The sequence below is a fragment of the Manis javanica genome, chromosome 10 (assembly GCF_040802235.1).
Source record: "Manis javanica isolate MJ-LG chromosome 10, MJ_LKY, whole genome shotgun sequence".
Lineage (NCBI taxonomy): Eukaryota > Metazoa > Chordata > Mammalia > Pholidota > Manidae > Manis > Manis javanica.
Genome location: NC_133165.1, coordinates 112710021 through 112724865, shown reverse-complemented (window position 1 = coordinate 112724865; position 14845 = coordinate 112710021). Strand labels below are relative to the sequence as shown.

General features: G+C 59.6%; 2 protein-coding genes across 3 annotated transcripts in view; one reads left to right on the top strand and one right to left on the bottom strand.

Annotated features, from left to right (window-relative positions):
* SHISA8 (shisa family member 8) lies at positions 1-5516 on the top strand. The gene is made up of 4 exons (XM_037006871.2): positions 1-930; positions 3531-3661; positions 4372-4527; positions 4828-5516. Exons 1-4 carry the CDS (start codon positions 407-409, stop codon positions 5220-5222), a joined length of 1206 nt encoding a protein of 401 aa, XP_036862766.2. The 5' UTR covers positions 1-406; the 3' UTR covers positions 5223-5516.
* Positions 5517-7908: 2392 nt separating this feature from the next.
* SREBF2 (sterol regulatory element binding transcription factor 2) overlaps positions 7909-14845 on the bottom strand; it is a 55805-nt gene continuing 48868 nt past the window's right edge. For both annotated transcript variants that reach the window (XM_037006872.2, XM_037006873.2), the window contains exons 16-19: positions 13990-14158; positions 11631-11816; positions 10077-10188; positions 7909-9669 (exon numbers count right to left, since the gene is read on the bottom strand). In XM_037006872.2, the coding sequence (XP_036862767.2) occupies positions 9449-9669; positions 10077-10188; positions 11631-11816; positions 13990-14158 (688 nt within the window). In that variant the 3' untranslated portion in view covers positions 7909-9448. The remainder of the gene's footprint in view (positions 9670-10076; positions 10189-11630; positions 11817-13989; positions 14159-14845) is intronic.

Below are 14845 nucleotides of genomic sequence, written 5' to 3'. Positions count from 1 at the left end.
CGAGCCGCAGCCAGAGAGCGGGCAGCGCGGAGCCGGCGGCGGGAGGGCAGCGGTGTCCGGCGGCCGCCGCCCCCGCTAGGGCCCGCGACCCGTGCGCCCGCCAGGCCGGGGAGAGGCCGGGGGCCGCGCGCAGGCGAGCACCCGCCGCCCCGCCCGCAGGGCTCCCGGGGCGCTGACCGGCCGGCGCGCGGGTCCGAGGTGCGCCGCGGAGAGGACGCGCCCACCGGAGGTGCGGCCCCGGGAGCGCCGGCCCAGCCCCCGCGGGTCCGCGGCCCTCGGAGGAGGCTGCCGCCTCGGCGGGGCCCGCGCGATCCCTGACGGAGCGGGGGAACCGGCCCGGAGGCGGGCGGGAGGGGCCGCGGCGCGCCGCCATGCGCCGAGCGCTCTAGCCGAAGGCGCGGGCCCGATGGAGCGGGCCGAGGAGCAGGGGCTGCGCGGCGGCCGCGGCCCGCGGGGGCTACGGCTGGCGCTCGGGCTGGCACTGCTGCTGGCGGGGCCGCCGTCGGGCCACGCGGGGGCCCCCGAGGCGCCGGAGCCCGCGGCGCCCAGCACGGCGGCCCCAGCCGGGGGCGACCGCTGCCGTGGCTACTACGACGTGATGGGCCAGTGGGACCCGCCCTTCAACTGCAGCTCGGGCGCCTACAGCTTCTGCTGCGGCACGTGCGGCTATCGCTTCTGCTGCCACGACGGGCCGAGGCGCCTCGACCAGAGCCGTTGCTCCAACTACGACACGCCGGCCTGGGTGCAAACAGGCCGGCCGCCCGCGCGTGCTCGCGACCGCGCGGCGCCCCGGGACCCCGGCCGCGAGCGCAGCCACACCGCCGTCTACGCGGTGTGCGGCGTCGCCGCGCTACTCGTACTGGTCGGCATCGGGGCGCGCCTGGGCCTGGAGCGAGCGCACAGCCCGCGCGCGCGGCGCGCAGTGACCAGGTGAGCGCGACGACCAGGGTCTGTGGCCTGGGATCCTCGCCGTGCCCTGGACGGCCCTCCCTGCCCGGTGGGCGCCCCCTGGCGACCCTGCATCCTTCCCGCCCCTCTCCAAACCGGTCCTCTCAGCAGCCCCTCGCCCTGGTTTTTCCTCTTTGTCTCTAGGTTTGTGTCCCTCCCCGGCCCCCACTTCACGGAGGGAGACAGCTGATACCGCCCTGTCTCCCCGTGACCTTCAGGCGGGAGCTGGGTTCTGGGTTGCCCTCCCCCGGCCCCGCCTCCCGCGGAGTCTGCGGGAGGGCTGGTTGCCCAGGACAGAGGGCACAAGATCCTGACCTAGTGGAGGGAACCTGGGGCCCCATCCCACTAGCATGGGATGTCACACGTGGGCTGATGCCCTGTGGGACACCTAGGCCCCCAGGGAAGGAAGGGGGATTCTCTGTAGCTCTCCTGGCTCTTCCCTCCTGCTTCTCTCCCCACTTTACCCTCCCTCTTCCCCCAAAGCTGTGACTCAGGCCTGACCTTCCTTTCCGGGGGTTTCAGAAGATCTTCCCTATTCACCCCATTCAGTGACCCCTAAGGTGAGGGTCAGTGCCAGTTGTCATTGGTCGTGCGGTCTTCCCTCTCCCCCGTAGAAAGAGGCCTGAGGTGGGGGACACAGATTCCTTGTGGCTGAGACCAGGACAGGAACTAGCTGAATTCTTAGCTTTGTGTAAAGTGGAGTCTGCAGGACTCAGGTTCCCCTCCTCAGCTGGGATAGGGACTCCGGGATTCTGTATCCTCACCTTTGAACTCACATCCACATTCCCACAGTCACCCCTATGTCCTGGAGCTAGTGCCTTCCTCATTCACCCAGGTCCTGGCTCCCTTGGGTGTGGGCTGCTGAGGAGGCACATGACAAGCTGGTATTTAGAAGTGACAACAGAGAGAAGCCTCTTGACTGGGTGGGCCTGGTGTGGGTGTTGCTCCCTCCTAGACTTCAGAGGCACAGGGTTAAGGCTTCCTTGGCACTCCACAGTACTCAACATTCCCGAGACCATTTAGCCCCCCAACTCCCACTTGCTAGGGTAGAGCTAGGGCTAGAACCCTGGTCTCAGCTACTATGCTGCCTCCCTGGTGTGGAGGCTCCCATCCTGGGTCCTGGACAGTGGAGGGGCAGAGCCTGGGCCTCCTGAGCTTGGAATTCTTCATGCTGGCCAAGGGGGAGAGGACAGGGCATATCCTTGACCAGAGAGAGTGGGGCAGAAGGAGCCGAGGGCCATGGTGGTATAGGGGGGTGGCTGGGCAGCCACAGTAAATACCAGCTGTTCACCTAGACTGTGCTTCCTCTGAAGGGGCCAGGAAGCAGGTTGGTGATGCTTCAGAAAGAGCTGGCCACCCCTGATGTGCCAGGTGATCTTGGTCAGTCTCTTCCTCTCTCTAGGCTTCAGGCTCCCATGTACCCTGACTCACTTTTCTCTTCTGGGGAGACCTGGAGCCCAACTTGAGCTCACATGTGGGCGTGTGCCCTCTGCTCAGGTCTCACCCTTAATTCTGCTGTGTTGAGGCTGATGACCTGGGAAGGCTTCGCAGTGGGCTTGGAGGGGAGCTGAAGTCTGTCTCTGGAGAAAGTTTGTGCAAAGGCCCAGAGACAAGAAAAGTGCTCAGATTTTTTGGACAGCTGGCTGGTGGGTGCTTGTGCAGAGATATCACAGTCGAGGTGGCTGAGGAGAGGGCAGTATTTGAAGGTCAGCTCAGACAGGCACTAAGAGGTCTTCAGACCCTCCACATTGCAGCCGTACCACACTCATCCTAGGTGTCCTACCTCCAACGTGTTCCTCAAGAAGCAGCCATTTGAGGCCCCAGCACCAGAAGAAGGGTCAAACAGAGCTAGGAGAAAATCATGGGTTCTGGATGGGATGCCAGAGGCAGCTGGGCTGAAGGCTGGGTCTGGCCGTCTGCAGGGAAGGCTCCATCAGATGCTGTCACAGCTGGGTGGGGGCTGGGTGGCCTGGTACCCAGGGAGGCACTGCCCAAGGTCACACAGCCTTGGGTGCTGAACCAGTGGGAGATCTCGTGGCTCCTCCATGTCTGTGTTGGCAGCTATGTCCCAGGACCAAGCAGAATCCCCTGCTTCAGAAGGCAAGTTAGGTAGGCAGATAAAGAAGGCTTCCTGGAGGAGGGATTCTCTGTTGGGGTCTGGAGAGTGAGTAAGAATTTTACAGGAGATGGAGGAAAAGATACTGTTAGCAGAGGGAACAGCACAAGCAAAGTCCAGAAGTCTGATAACCTTAACAGGACTGGTGTTGGGAGAGGACGCTCAACTCAGAGGGCCTAGGAGAGTGGACCCCAAGAAAGGGAAGAAAGGGAGCGTTTGGAAAACAAGGTGGCCCTCTTTACATGTGACTCTGTTGGAATTTCCTGACCTGTTCTGGGAAGTTGGGGCCTCAGGTCAGGCCTGGTGGGAGAAACTAGACATGGTGTCAATCACAGGGGAGAAGGGAGGTCCAGAGAGGCTGAAACGGTGAGACAGTGGTGGCAGGGCCAGCCTTTGCTAGGCCAGCGCCTGGCTAGTGGGGAAGTAGGAAGCTGGGAGGGCTGCATCTTACCACTCTACCCCACAGGACACTGACCGAACTTCTGAAGCAGCCAGACCCCCAGGAGCCACTGCCTCCGCCTCTGGGCCCACCTCTGGGTAGCTGTGTCCAGGTGCAAATGGGTGATGGCCTCCCCCGTGGTTCCCCCAATAGCACAGGTGAGTAGGCTGGTGGGCCAGCATTTGTTAATCTACAGCACGGGCCTCTTCTGTCTGACGCGGGCCTGGGAGTAGGGGAGGATGCTGCGGAGAAGAGGCTCTGAGCTCACTGTTTCCCAAAGGGAAACAAGCTGCCTGCCTCTGCAGGTGTGTGAAGGGGCGCTGGGCAAGCCGGTCAGCTCCCCTTTGTGGAGAGGGACCCTCTGAGGAGTCCTGCAACCTCCAGCCCCAGGGACAATGTAAGACTCCAGATTCACGGATCTGACCCAGACTTTGGTTCTAGGCTCTAGCTCAGTGCCTTGGGGTCTGCCTGGCCTGGGTCTGTGGCCTCTATTGGGCCTTTTCCTCCACGCTGGAGCCTCCCTCTTGGCCTCTTTCAACGAGGCAGGCTTGACAGTATCCCCTCAACCCTCTACTGCCCTTTACGGGATCTCATTCGCAAACATTCCCTCCATCTCCACAAGAAGCAGAGCGTGGTGGTGAGCCATCCATTGGGTTAGCACCCACCCAGGGCTGGCTGCTATTATTTGTGCTATTCTGAGCCAGGCCCTGTTCCAGACACCGGAGATACTGCCATGAAGACAGATTCTGCTCTCAGTCTGGCCCAAATAGACATCCCACAAGTTCTCATGAACTGCAGCTGGGGAGAGGTGGTAGTGCAGGGGCAGTGTCCTCTGGTCAGCAGACTGAGCCTCATCTTACCCTCCCAGCTCCAGATAAGAAACGCCCCAACAACGTGGCCGTGGGGTCGGCGACACCGGGGCCCCCACGCGGCCCCCGGCTGCAGGGTGGCGGCAGCAGCATGACATTGCAGCCCGACTACTCCAAGTACGCCACCCTTAAGGCAGCGGCGCTCAAGGCAGCAGGTGAGTGGCCGGGTTTGTGTGGAGAGCGCTGGGCCCACTGCACCCCCACTACCCAAGCTCCTAGACTGCAAGGCAGTGGGGGGAGCCCCAGCTGGGGTTCCAAAGTTCCCAGCCTTGAGGGCCCGCAATCCAGCCGGCTTCTGTAGCCCGCCTCCTTAGGCAACGAGCTTCCACGCCTGGCTGGGACCCCACCGCCGCACCCAGAGCGGGGGCGGTGGTAACTCGCGTCTCCCGCAGCCTGTTTCCGCTCCTCCCCACCCCGTGCTGCCGGCGCTGAGGCCCCGCCCCGTCCCCCGGCAGAGGCCTCCCCGCCGGACTTCTACAGGCGTTTTCCAGCTACCGAGCCCGGCCCGCTGACGCTCCCTGCACAGACGGCGCGCGCCCATGAGGACTTGCCTGCTCTGCTCGACGCCTGCCCCTGGGCGCCGCCGGGCTACGCGCCTCCCGTCGGCCCCGTCCCGTCGGGTCACTACAAGGCCTGGATCTCCGGCCGCCTGGCCCGGCCTGCCCCCCGCGGGCACCTGGCGGCTCAGGCCTCCCCCGGGCCCCGGCGGCCCGGCCACACTACCCGGAGCCAGTTCAGTGTGGAGAAGCTGTCCGAGGCCTTCAGCCCGCAGCCCCGAGGCCTTTATGGCAGCGCGGCGCGGGGACCCCGCCACCTGAGCACTAACAGCAAAGCCGAGGTCACCGTGTGAAGATGGGGCTGCCGGCTCTCCTGAAACATCACATCTGCGGGAGCCCTCCTCTGCCTGAGAGCTTCCATCGTTAGGGCCTGGGACCCAGGCCTCGGGCAGGAGGGGCGCTGGCCGTAAGGCCCGCCCTTCAACTTTTCCTAACTGGACTGGGGCCTTGGAGCCTGCAGGGATAAGATGGGGTCCACTGGTAAAGCTGGTGATTCTGTGCTGGGGTCCTAGGTTCCTCCTGTAAATAAATTCTTTTCTGTGGCTCCCACCCTGGAGAATAAAGGAGCCCCAGCTTTGTTCTGAGAAGCGTGATGTCAGAGGCATTGGTCACTGACTGGACAGACGGCAGTCCGGACACAGGGTGCAGCATATTCAAGAGCAGAGGACTGCTCCTGAGGGCTGGCAGGCAAGTGTTCTGGGAGCCAGGGACAAGTGGCTGGAAGGGCGGTCAGGGCTGAATGCCAGGCTTAATGTCCACACCAATGGGAGCCATGGGGGAGGAAGCAGCTAAGCCCCAGCCGTCCTGAGGACCAGGCACAGGGGAGAGGGTTCTTGGGAGCCTGGGGCTCCCTGGAGGAACCTTAGCTCCTAAATGGAGGTGTTCCCTCCGGCCAGTCACCCACTGTACAGCTTGAGTTAGCTGGACCTTTGCTGATCCTCACTGACATGGTCTGGCCCTGGGCCGGCCCCTGGCCTGCAGGCCACTTGGTTAGTTTGGCCTTCAGCCACCCCCCTAGTGCATGTGGGCAGTGGGCCTAGAGGACAGCTGGTGCTTAGGAGGGGGGAGCCTCCTCCAAATAGCTGCTCTGGGGGAAAAGGGAATGGGATGCTGAGCCTGGAGTCTTGGCAGTGCCCCCATCGGGGTACCTGTACTCCACAAGCTTGGTACTGCCAGCTGCACTCCAGGGCAGGCTCCTGGTATATGGCTGGGGCCCAGGGCATCGCTAGTAGCCTGCAAGCATTGTATTACTCTGTGCCAAGCACTGCTGGGGTATTGAGGGGTGGGTTGTGCTCCTCATTGTGTAATCACAACACAGCCACCCAGTTAGTTGGGCCTCAGTTTCCTTCCCAATTGCCCTAGACATAATACAGTTTTAATAACAATAGCAACCATTTGTTGCTGTTTCTTTCACTTAATCCTCACAAAATCCCCATGGGTATGTGGCTTTACAGATGAGGAGATTGAGGTTTTGAGACCTCAGTAATTTGCCAGTCACCCAGCTGACTCCAGTGTAGGACTCATGTATTCTGCTGACACTGTGAATCTGATGGTGAAATGGCAGGCAGCAGGCAGTCTGGGGGAGGAGAGAAGGTTATGAACATGTGTTTTGGCAGGACTGGATTCCTATTCCCAGTGTACAGGCATCTGACCTTCCTCCTGCTGGCAGGGCTGCCCTGGAGGCCCGAATTTCACCATTCTTCATTTGTAGAAGGGTCCACCTTGCTGCCTTGTGGCACTTGAGGAAACCAAGGTCCAGTAACCCCAGGCCATATCTCAGAGCCCATGGTGCTGCCTGCAGCGAGGCTCCCCATGGCTTATATGGGAGGCAGCCCTCACACCCTCAAACAAGGGTGGGGGTGGGGTGGCCCCGGGGCCCATCCTGCAGCTGTGTAGAGCTGGGGGAGGAGAGTGGGTGCTGAGTCATGGAGCCTGCTGAGACTCACAAAAGGATCAGGGATCCTGGGCACACTGGCCACCCACGACCACCCACCTAGTGACGCAGGCCTTGGCTGGGCTGTGCCAGGAGGTGGGCACCTCTGCTCATTCTCAGTCGCAAGGGCCCTGGCTCTCCATCCCAAGGGGCCAGGGCCAGGCTGAGGCCATGGGCATGTCTACCACTGGAAATGTCATTGTAGCAACTGCACAGGGACCAGCTGCAGCAGGCCCTCCTTGCTGCTCTCGCTCTGGGGGTGCTGTGTGGCCTGCTGTAACTGCCCTTTGGAGGGAGAGGCTCTGGGAGCTAAAGGGCCTCACCTATCTCTCAGTGGGCCAGGTCATGGACCATACGCAGCAGCCCCACGCTCATTTCCTCGTCACACCCGGCCCCACCTCTCCGTGAGGCCAGCAGGCTCTCAGGCCTGCTTCTCCTAGTGGTCTTGCTCCTCATGAGCCTCACAAGGCACTTACCATAAATTGGCACTTTATGCTTATGGTGTCATTCAAACTGGCCAAGAGGCCTATGGGGACCTAGTCAAAGGCAGAGACTGTCATCCCCACTGTGCACACATGGAAATGGAGGCTGAGGCGACGACCTGTCCAAGGTGACCCAGCTGGGAAGTTCAGGAGCTGGACTTGGATGTGACTTGTAGGCAGTGAGTCTCACTGCCTCTAGGGAGGATGGGCAATCTAAGGGACAGCCAACCTTGTAAGGGAGAGATTTCTCTGAGTGGTGAACACAGAAGGACTTAGCACCCCAAACCTCAAAGAACTGCTGCTGTCAGCCCAACAGCCAGCTCTATGTCCTGCATACAGTGACCCTGAACCTCTCTCAACACTGCCAACCGCCCTCTTATCCCAGGCCTTGTCCCAGTCCTGGAGTGTGTGCCACGTAGCCCGTCTTGGAACAAAGCCTCCCTGGGGCCTCTCAGCAGAGAGGGAGGGGCTGTCCTCGGTACCTGGCCCACTGGAGGCCAAGCCACGCAGCCACCTGGCTAGTCACCACGGCGGTCACATGACAGACCCTCACGTACCTCGTGCTGAGCGGTACCAAACTGTTTATTGAACAGCATACGGTGAATGACTCCATATCAAGGAAGCCCCCTTTTCAGTGAAAAACCACCCCCTCCCACCCCTAAACAATAACAAGGCACAGTATATACACATGACACAAGGGCTGGCTCAGCCAGTGGGCAGGGGCCATAAATTACAGTGAGTACTGCAGGGGGCAGGGAGAAAGAAAGTGGGTAAGGTCCAAGTTGACCCATTCCAGCCTGCACCTGGCTTCAGGGGAGCTGCTGCTGTTGCATTCCCAACCCCCTTCCCCTGCAATCTGTGCTGGGGCCCCTGCCTACTCTCTGCCCCAGCCAGCCTGAGGGGGTGAAAAGCACAAGGAGGGGAGGAGGGAGACCCCTCTTAGCCTCCCAGCGGGCTCTGGGGTCGCAGGCAGTCCTCAGGCTCTGGAAGACTGGGAGAAATGGTCGCAGGGGAACCAGAAAAGTGGGACCGCTTTTTCTCCCAGACACTCATCAGGGAAGGAAGCCTCATTCCTAGTGCCCACCCTGAGCAACACTGTGCCTACCCTGGAAAGGGGTTGGGGGCTATTCCCTGCCACCCGAGCTTATTTTCAGGTCAAGAATTAGGGATAAAAATAGACTATGGAGGTAGGAGTTGGGGTGGAGGGAACTGAGAGCCCCTGCTGAAGGACCCTGGTCCCTGGCCCCAGTGGGTAACTTCATCTCTCCCAGCTCCCTGGGCTTACCCTGAGCTTAGGCTGACTTCCCAGTGGGTTGGGGGAGTGGGAAGGAAAGGACAATTAAATAAGGTATCATTTATTTTTTAAAAAATTCAAAAATAATGCCAACATTATTTCATCCACCTCCAGGCCTGCCCCCTAACTCCCCCTGCCTCCCCAGGGCTGGGCACCCCTCCTTCCCTGGCTGTCCTGTGTAATAAAGAGAAAACAAAAAAACTGGCTTTGTCAGGCACAGGGGAGGGAACACAGACCCAGGGAGAGAAATAAAGATGCCACAGCCACTTGGCCCTGCATCATGGCAAACCCAAGCATACTGATATAAAAACATTCATATAAAAGGGGGGAGGGGGCCTGCTGGGCACAGTGACAAGGGTGAAGCACTCTGGTGCCCAGAGACCTATGACCCCCAGAGGGAAAGCTTGATAAAAAAAACAGGAAAGCAGGGAAGGCAGGAGAGGCATTCAGAGGAAAGAGAATCTTGGGAGGGCTGGGGGCAGGGGCTGAGCAGCTTGGGAGCTCCCCCTGCTACTTTCAAGTCAGAGGGACCCCCCAAATTTTGCCTGCCCAGCCCTTACTCTCTTGGGCCCACTGGGCCCTGGACCATGGGCATCGATCCACAGCAGCTTCAAGGGGTTCTGCCCAGGGAACCAATGGCCTGAGGTGGTCCCAAAATAGCTCAGGTTCATCCCACAGCTCCCAGAGGGAGGAGGGGGAAACTGAGAGACAGGGAGGAGGGACAGAGGCTGAGAGACAGGCAGGGAGGAGGGAGAGGCTGGGAGAAGAGACAGGGGGAGGTGGCGGACCCAAACAGGCAAAGCCTGGGAGTCAGGAGGTGGCGATGGCAGTGCCGCCCCCCAGCTTGACAATCATCTGCTGGCAGTCGTTGCAGGAGCGCCGGTCGCCCACCTTCTCCAGGGTGCGGGCAGCCTCGGCCAGCAGCACTGCCCGCTGCCCCGGGGAGGAGAGGAAGGAGAGGGGCAGGTGGCGGCAGGCCAGCAGGATGGCAGTGGCCCGCTCTCGCTGGCCAGGCCAGGTGTCCGCCTCTCCTGTGGGCATGAGACGCATGTAACCACTCTCTGAGAACCTGCTGTGATACAGATACCGCTCCCAGGGCTGGATGTGGGCTCAGGAACCCTCACACTCGCCCAGTGAGGGGGTTCCAGAGCCCTGCCTCATTCACGGGCAGGACGAGAGGAACCTGGCTGGTGTCACAGGCTGTTACCCTGTGGTGGGGCTGAGATGTAGCCCAGCCATCTGGCTCTGGAACTCATGATTCTGCGCCAGCTCCTGCCCCACAGCGCCTCAGGACTCCACCCCAGCAACCCACCTAATCAAGCCTTGGGCTTCTTTTATTCTCAAGCCACTTCTGAGAACGCTGCAGATGCTGGCTCCCCCAGCCCTTCCCCTGCCCTGGCAAGGTCCACATCGTAGGCTGCAGCACGGTGGGACTCACCATGCTTGGCGTTCTGGGCAGTGCGCCGGCGCAGGCTGTGCTCCAATAGCTGGTGGGTGCGGGTGGGGCTGGCCCCTGCCATCAGGCGCACGGTGGCTTCATGCAGGAACACCTGGGGAGGTGCGGGGGAACACATAATCAAGCCGGGGCCCTCATGGGTCTGTGCCCCAGTAGGTGTTGTGTCTGCCACCTGATAACTCCCCTTCTCTCCACACTATCCCGCCCTGTTCTCCCTCAAGAGCAATCTCTGCTGTTTTCTCTGAGGCCCAAAGTAAGCCAGAAGCCATGGGGGAGGGGACGGGGGCCTGGAAGGGGAGCACAGCACAGACCAGCTGGCAGGGGCAGGAGTGAGACACCAGTAAGGAAAAGCAAAGGGCTGCTTTCCTCTACTGGTGACACACCCTCTGGGATTGGAGACAAGTGGCCTGCGGGAAAATTCCAGTCCTCAGGGGGGGCCTCCAGCTTGAAAACAGGAGACCAGTGGCAGGGGCAGCAGCCGGGAGAGGGACAGCTGGGCAGAGCTTTGGGGGGTCTAGGTCCTGTTTCCTTCTACTTGTTTCTTCAGAAAGGGATCAAGGCCAGAGGGTTTCCAGGTAAAAGTCTGCAACTCTCCTGTAAATACGAGTCAAGGAGCCAGGCCTGGGTCTCTTGATTCCTCAGAATCTCAAAGCTCTTACTACACCTTAATCCCAGGCTGTGGGGAGGGTCCTGAGTCCTGCTGAAGGGTGTCAGCAGGGAAGGGGCAGGATGGAAATGGTGTTTCAAGAAGAGGCCTTTGCGCCAGCAGCACCCTGGGCAGACCAGAGGGCCAGCAGCCTGGGGGCACACTTCCTCTTTTCCCCCAGCGGGGGTGGGTATAAGGAGTGTTTGTCTGCTGTGCTGTCCTGGCTCACTGCACACCATGGCCATAATGTGACCCTCGGGGGGCCCCAGGCACCCCAGGCGAGGGTTGCCTCACTCTCAGTCTTTGCCCTTTCTTCCAAACACAGCCCTCCCCTACATACTGACCTTCTGGCCTTCTCACTTTGATTTTCGGAAAATATTTCAGGCAAAAATATTATGTTACTCTAATTGGCAATAATAATAAAACAAACAAGGAAATGACCCAAGTCCAGTCAACCCAGATGACCCAGAGATTTAGATTCTGTGGCCATTGCCAAGGGAGAGCCAGGTAGAAGAACCAAATGGCAGGTAAAGAATTAAAGGCAGTCCTAGGGAGACTGTCCCCCTGATGCCAGTCACGGAAGCTGGATGTAGCTCTCTGTGTCCTTCCCACGCGGCTTTAGACAGGAGCCCGTCCTTGCTCCCAACATCCAGTGAGGTGCAATCCCTGCTGGCCTGTCAGTGGACCACGTGATCTGCATACCACCACACACCAGGGCACACGGCAGATGTTCAACCAACATGAGCAGAACCCAGAGACACATGGCACCTGGCCCAGTGCTTGACAGGTCAGCTGGCTAAACTCAGAGGGCCAACACCATGACCCTAGACTGATGACATGCTGGGTTCTGGGACACCTAATTGCTTCCCCTACCAGCCACTGGGCCTCACCTTGCGGTAGGCTGGACGGAAGCTGTGTGCCAGCCTGCGCAGGCTGCCTAGGTCCCGCTGGAAGCCGGCCAGCTCAGCACCTGAGGCATGGTAGGTCTCACCCAGGGCCTGGCTGGCTCCTGCCTGCTTTTGCCAGAGTGATGTCCGCAGGGATAGAAGCAGGTCACAGGTCAGCAGCTGGACCACCTGTGGAGTGAGCAAGACGGCAGGATAGGTGACTGGCATACTGCTGGGGCAGGGATCCCAGAACCTACCAAGCTCCCTCCAGCCCAGTGGTTGGCAGCTCTGGGAAGAAACAGAGAACCCCAGGTGGGGCAGCCTAGAAAACACTCCCCAGGGAGCAAGAAAACTGACGAAGGACGAACTCAGACTCACAGCATTCAGTCCTTTCTATGACCCCAGGTGGGAGATCTGTTCTCTCTAGTGTGCAGGTGGGGAAGCTGCGCCTACACTTGTGTATAGGGAACACAAATGGCAGGGGCAGGAATCAAATCCTCATGGAACTGAAAGGGAGGCACAGGTCCCTCCACCTCATGGGAGTTCCACATGGCTGGCCTGGAGGCTGAGATACCCGAAAGGTGCCATGGCCCTGTCCCTCCAGAGGAATCAGAGAGCCTGAAGTGGCAGCATAGCCAGCAGATGCGAGGAGCAGGAGGAGAAGCTCACTTCAACAGAAGGCAGCCAATGCCCACCCCAAGTGGCCTCTGGGGTTGGGGATTCAGGAGCCCATGAAGGCAGAACCGCAGAGCATCTGGATGCTGGGGTTTAGACCTACTGACCTAGATCAATTAAGGGTTTGCTACCAACTAGCTACACAACCCTGGCACAGGAATGAACCTTACTGAGCCTCAGTTTCCTCAGCCACAAATGGAGCTATTGGGAGCGTTAAATGAGAGCACCATGTGCTGCACCATGCCAGCCCTCAAAGCACTCGGTTGATACCAGCTGCTGATAGGCCTTGATGTGGCACGAGAGTGGGCCCCACGTGGTCTGCATGACACCCACAAGGCTGGGGCGCCTGCCTGGCTCCTGGTCCATTGCCACCAGGAGCACTGAGAGTGAGAAGGCAAATTCTTTTCAAGATGGGCCACATGTGGCCCTCAGGTTCAGATGGACTTACCCAGGCCATTTGTCATTTCTCCAGGGCGCTGGACCTGGAGGGGACACAGTGCTGCTCCAGACCCCACCCTGGACCCTGCCCCTTGCCCGCACTGTTTTCTGACTGCTGACAGCCTCAAGGGGACACAGATGAGATCTCCCACCTCAAAATAAAGTCTGGCACTTCTAAGAGGTGGGCACTGGCCAGCACTTCTGGGTGGGGGTAGCAGCCTGAGGCTAGATTCTGCCCTCTGAGGGATACCAGGTCCCATGGGGCCTCCTTCTAGGCCAAATCTCCCACACAACTGCCACCCAGGAATTCTAGCCCCAAGATGCCTGCAGCTCTCTCGATCCCCAAACTCATTGAAGGCTGTTTGGCTCTTTACGAAGACACATGCTATGGGAGACCAACAGAGAAAAGGCACAAGGCACAAGGTGAGATGTAGCTCCCCCACAGGCCTTGGCCTGGGGCCCTTTCTGCACTCTGCCTGTCCTGCAGGGCTGGCAGACCGTCCTGTGTTCACCCAGTGTCAGGGGCCACTGATGACTCTAGCTAGAAGTACCAGCCTAGCCACTGGTACCAAACCCCAGTGAGGGGCTCAGAGTCTGACCCTCCAAGACATACCTCATCCCTGCCTTTCTGGCATGAAGCCACATTCCTTCCACGCAAGCAGACGATGCTTCACTTTCAGCTGCTCTTCCCTCCCCTCTACCAGGATGGCTGTGCCTTGTGACCCAACAGTGATGGCAGTGCCCTCTAACAAGGCATGGCTGGGAAGTCTCTCGAGGGCCAGGCAGGCCTCTGTGATGCACTGTGGGAACATTGCATGGGTACTACCAGAACATGCAATGCAACTACAATGCACCACAGCTGCCAGCAAGGAGCTGTGCAGTCAGCCTCGGGGTGCCAGGGTGGTCAGTCAGTTCAGGGTCTGTGTGAGGGGTAGGGGCCTCCTTGGGCCTGTGGAGCTGTGCAAGCTGCCTGGAGCAAATGCGGAGCCCTGGCCAACTGCGGTTCACCCAGAGCTGACAGCTGAAGGCCAGCAGGATCTGGGACTCAGGGAGCCCAGCAGAAGTACAAGGGAACACACCTGGCCTGAAGGGAGTGCATGGGGCCAACAGGCTATGTTTTGGGGAAGCGGCTGTTTGCCTGGTTTGTGTCCTAGACAGCCCCAAAGGCTGGGTAAGCGCAAGGCAGGTCAGAGTTCTTATCCCCCCAAATCTGAGCACCTCCCCGAGGGGCCAGGTAAGCCCCACTCACGTGGTTGAGGGTGGGGTCACAGGTGGCCCCGCTAACGTTGAGGCTGTTCCACAGGTGGCTGCTGGCCCTCTCACAGTGGCAGAAGGAACTCTGCTGCCCATCTGCCTTCCCAGAGAACGAGGCATGCATAGCTTTGCATGTGTGGAGGACAGCCTTCACCAGGGGGCTCCTGAGCAAGAGAGAGGTGACGTAGGTCAGTGTCACTTGGATAGCACAAGGAAGAACCCAAGCCAATGGCTGCCACACCCCACACTGCTATGACACATGGGTCTGTCAAGTCAAAAGCTGCAGTAATGTTTCCAGGTCCCCAGCTCCAGATCTGAAATGGCTCCCCACCCCTACAGCACCTTCTTCATTCAAGGAATGTTGACAGATCCCCAAGTCTGGCAATGCAGCAGTGAACCCAAGTCCCTGGCTGCAGGCGCTTACTTTCTAGCGAGGGAGTCAGATTACAAATGCATTAAACACAGAATATATAATGCCAGGTAGTACAAGCACCATGAAGGAAAGTCAACCATAGGAAGGGGATTGTATCTTATAAAGAAGCAAGCTGTGAGGACAAGGGAGGAAGGTTCCAGAGAAGAGCAGCATGTTCAAAGGCCTGGAGAGAGACATGGAGAATATCCAGGACTCAGCATGGCTGGAGAGGGGAAGGGAGTGGAGTGGAGGGTGAGTGAGCTACAGGGTCAACCCTGGCCAAGCAAGGCCCTCCTCAGCCTCACCAGAGCCTGTCTCCTGCCTGCCTCTGCCCTGCCTCTGCTCCAGCTCCAGGCAACGGGAGCCCATCTTTCCCTCTCTTACTCCTGTGCCTCTGCTGATGTGGGGGGCCTTTACCTGGAATACTTTTCTCACCATT

Coding starts and splice junctions, on each gene's coding strand:
- SHISA8 (XM_037006871.2), top strand. CDS start 407: ATGGAGCGGGCCGAGGAGCAGGGGCTGCGCGGCGGCCGCGGCCCGCGG. Junction 931..3,530: donor GCGCGGCGCGCAGTGACCAG/GTGAGCGCGACG, acceptor TCTACCCCACAG/GACACTGACCGAACTTCTGA. Junction 4,528..4,827: donor AGCGGCGCTCAAGGCAGCAG/GTGAGTGGCCGG, acceptor GTCCCCCGGCAG/AGGCCTCCCCGCCGGACTTC.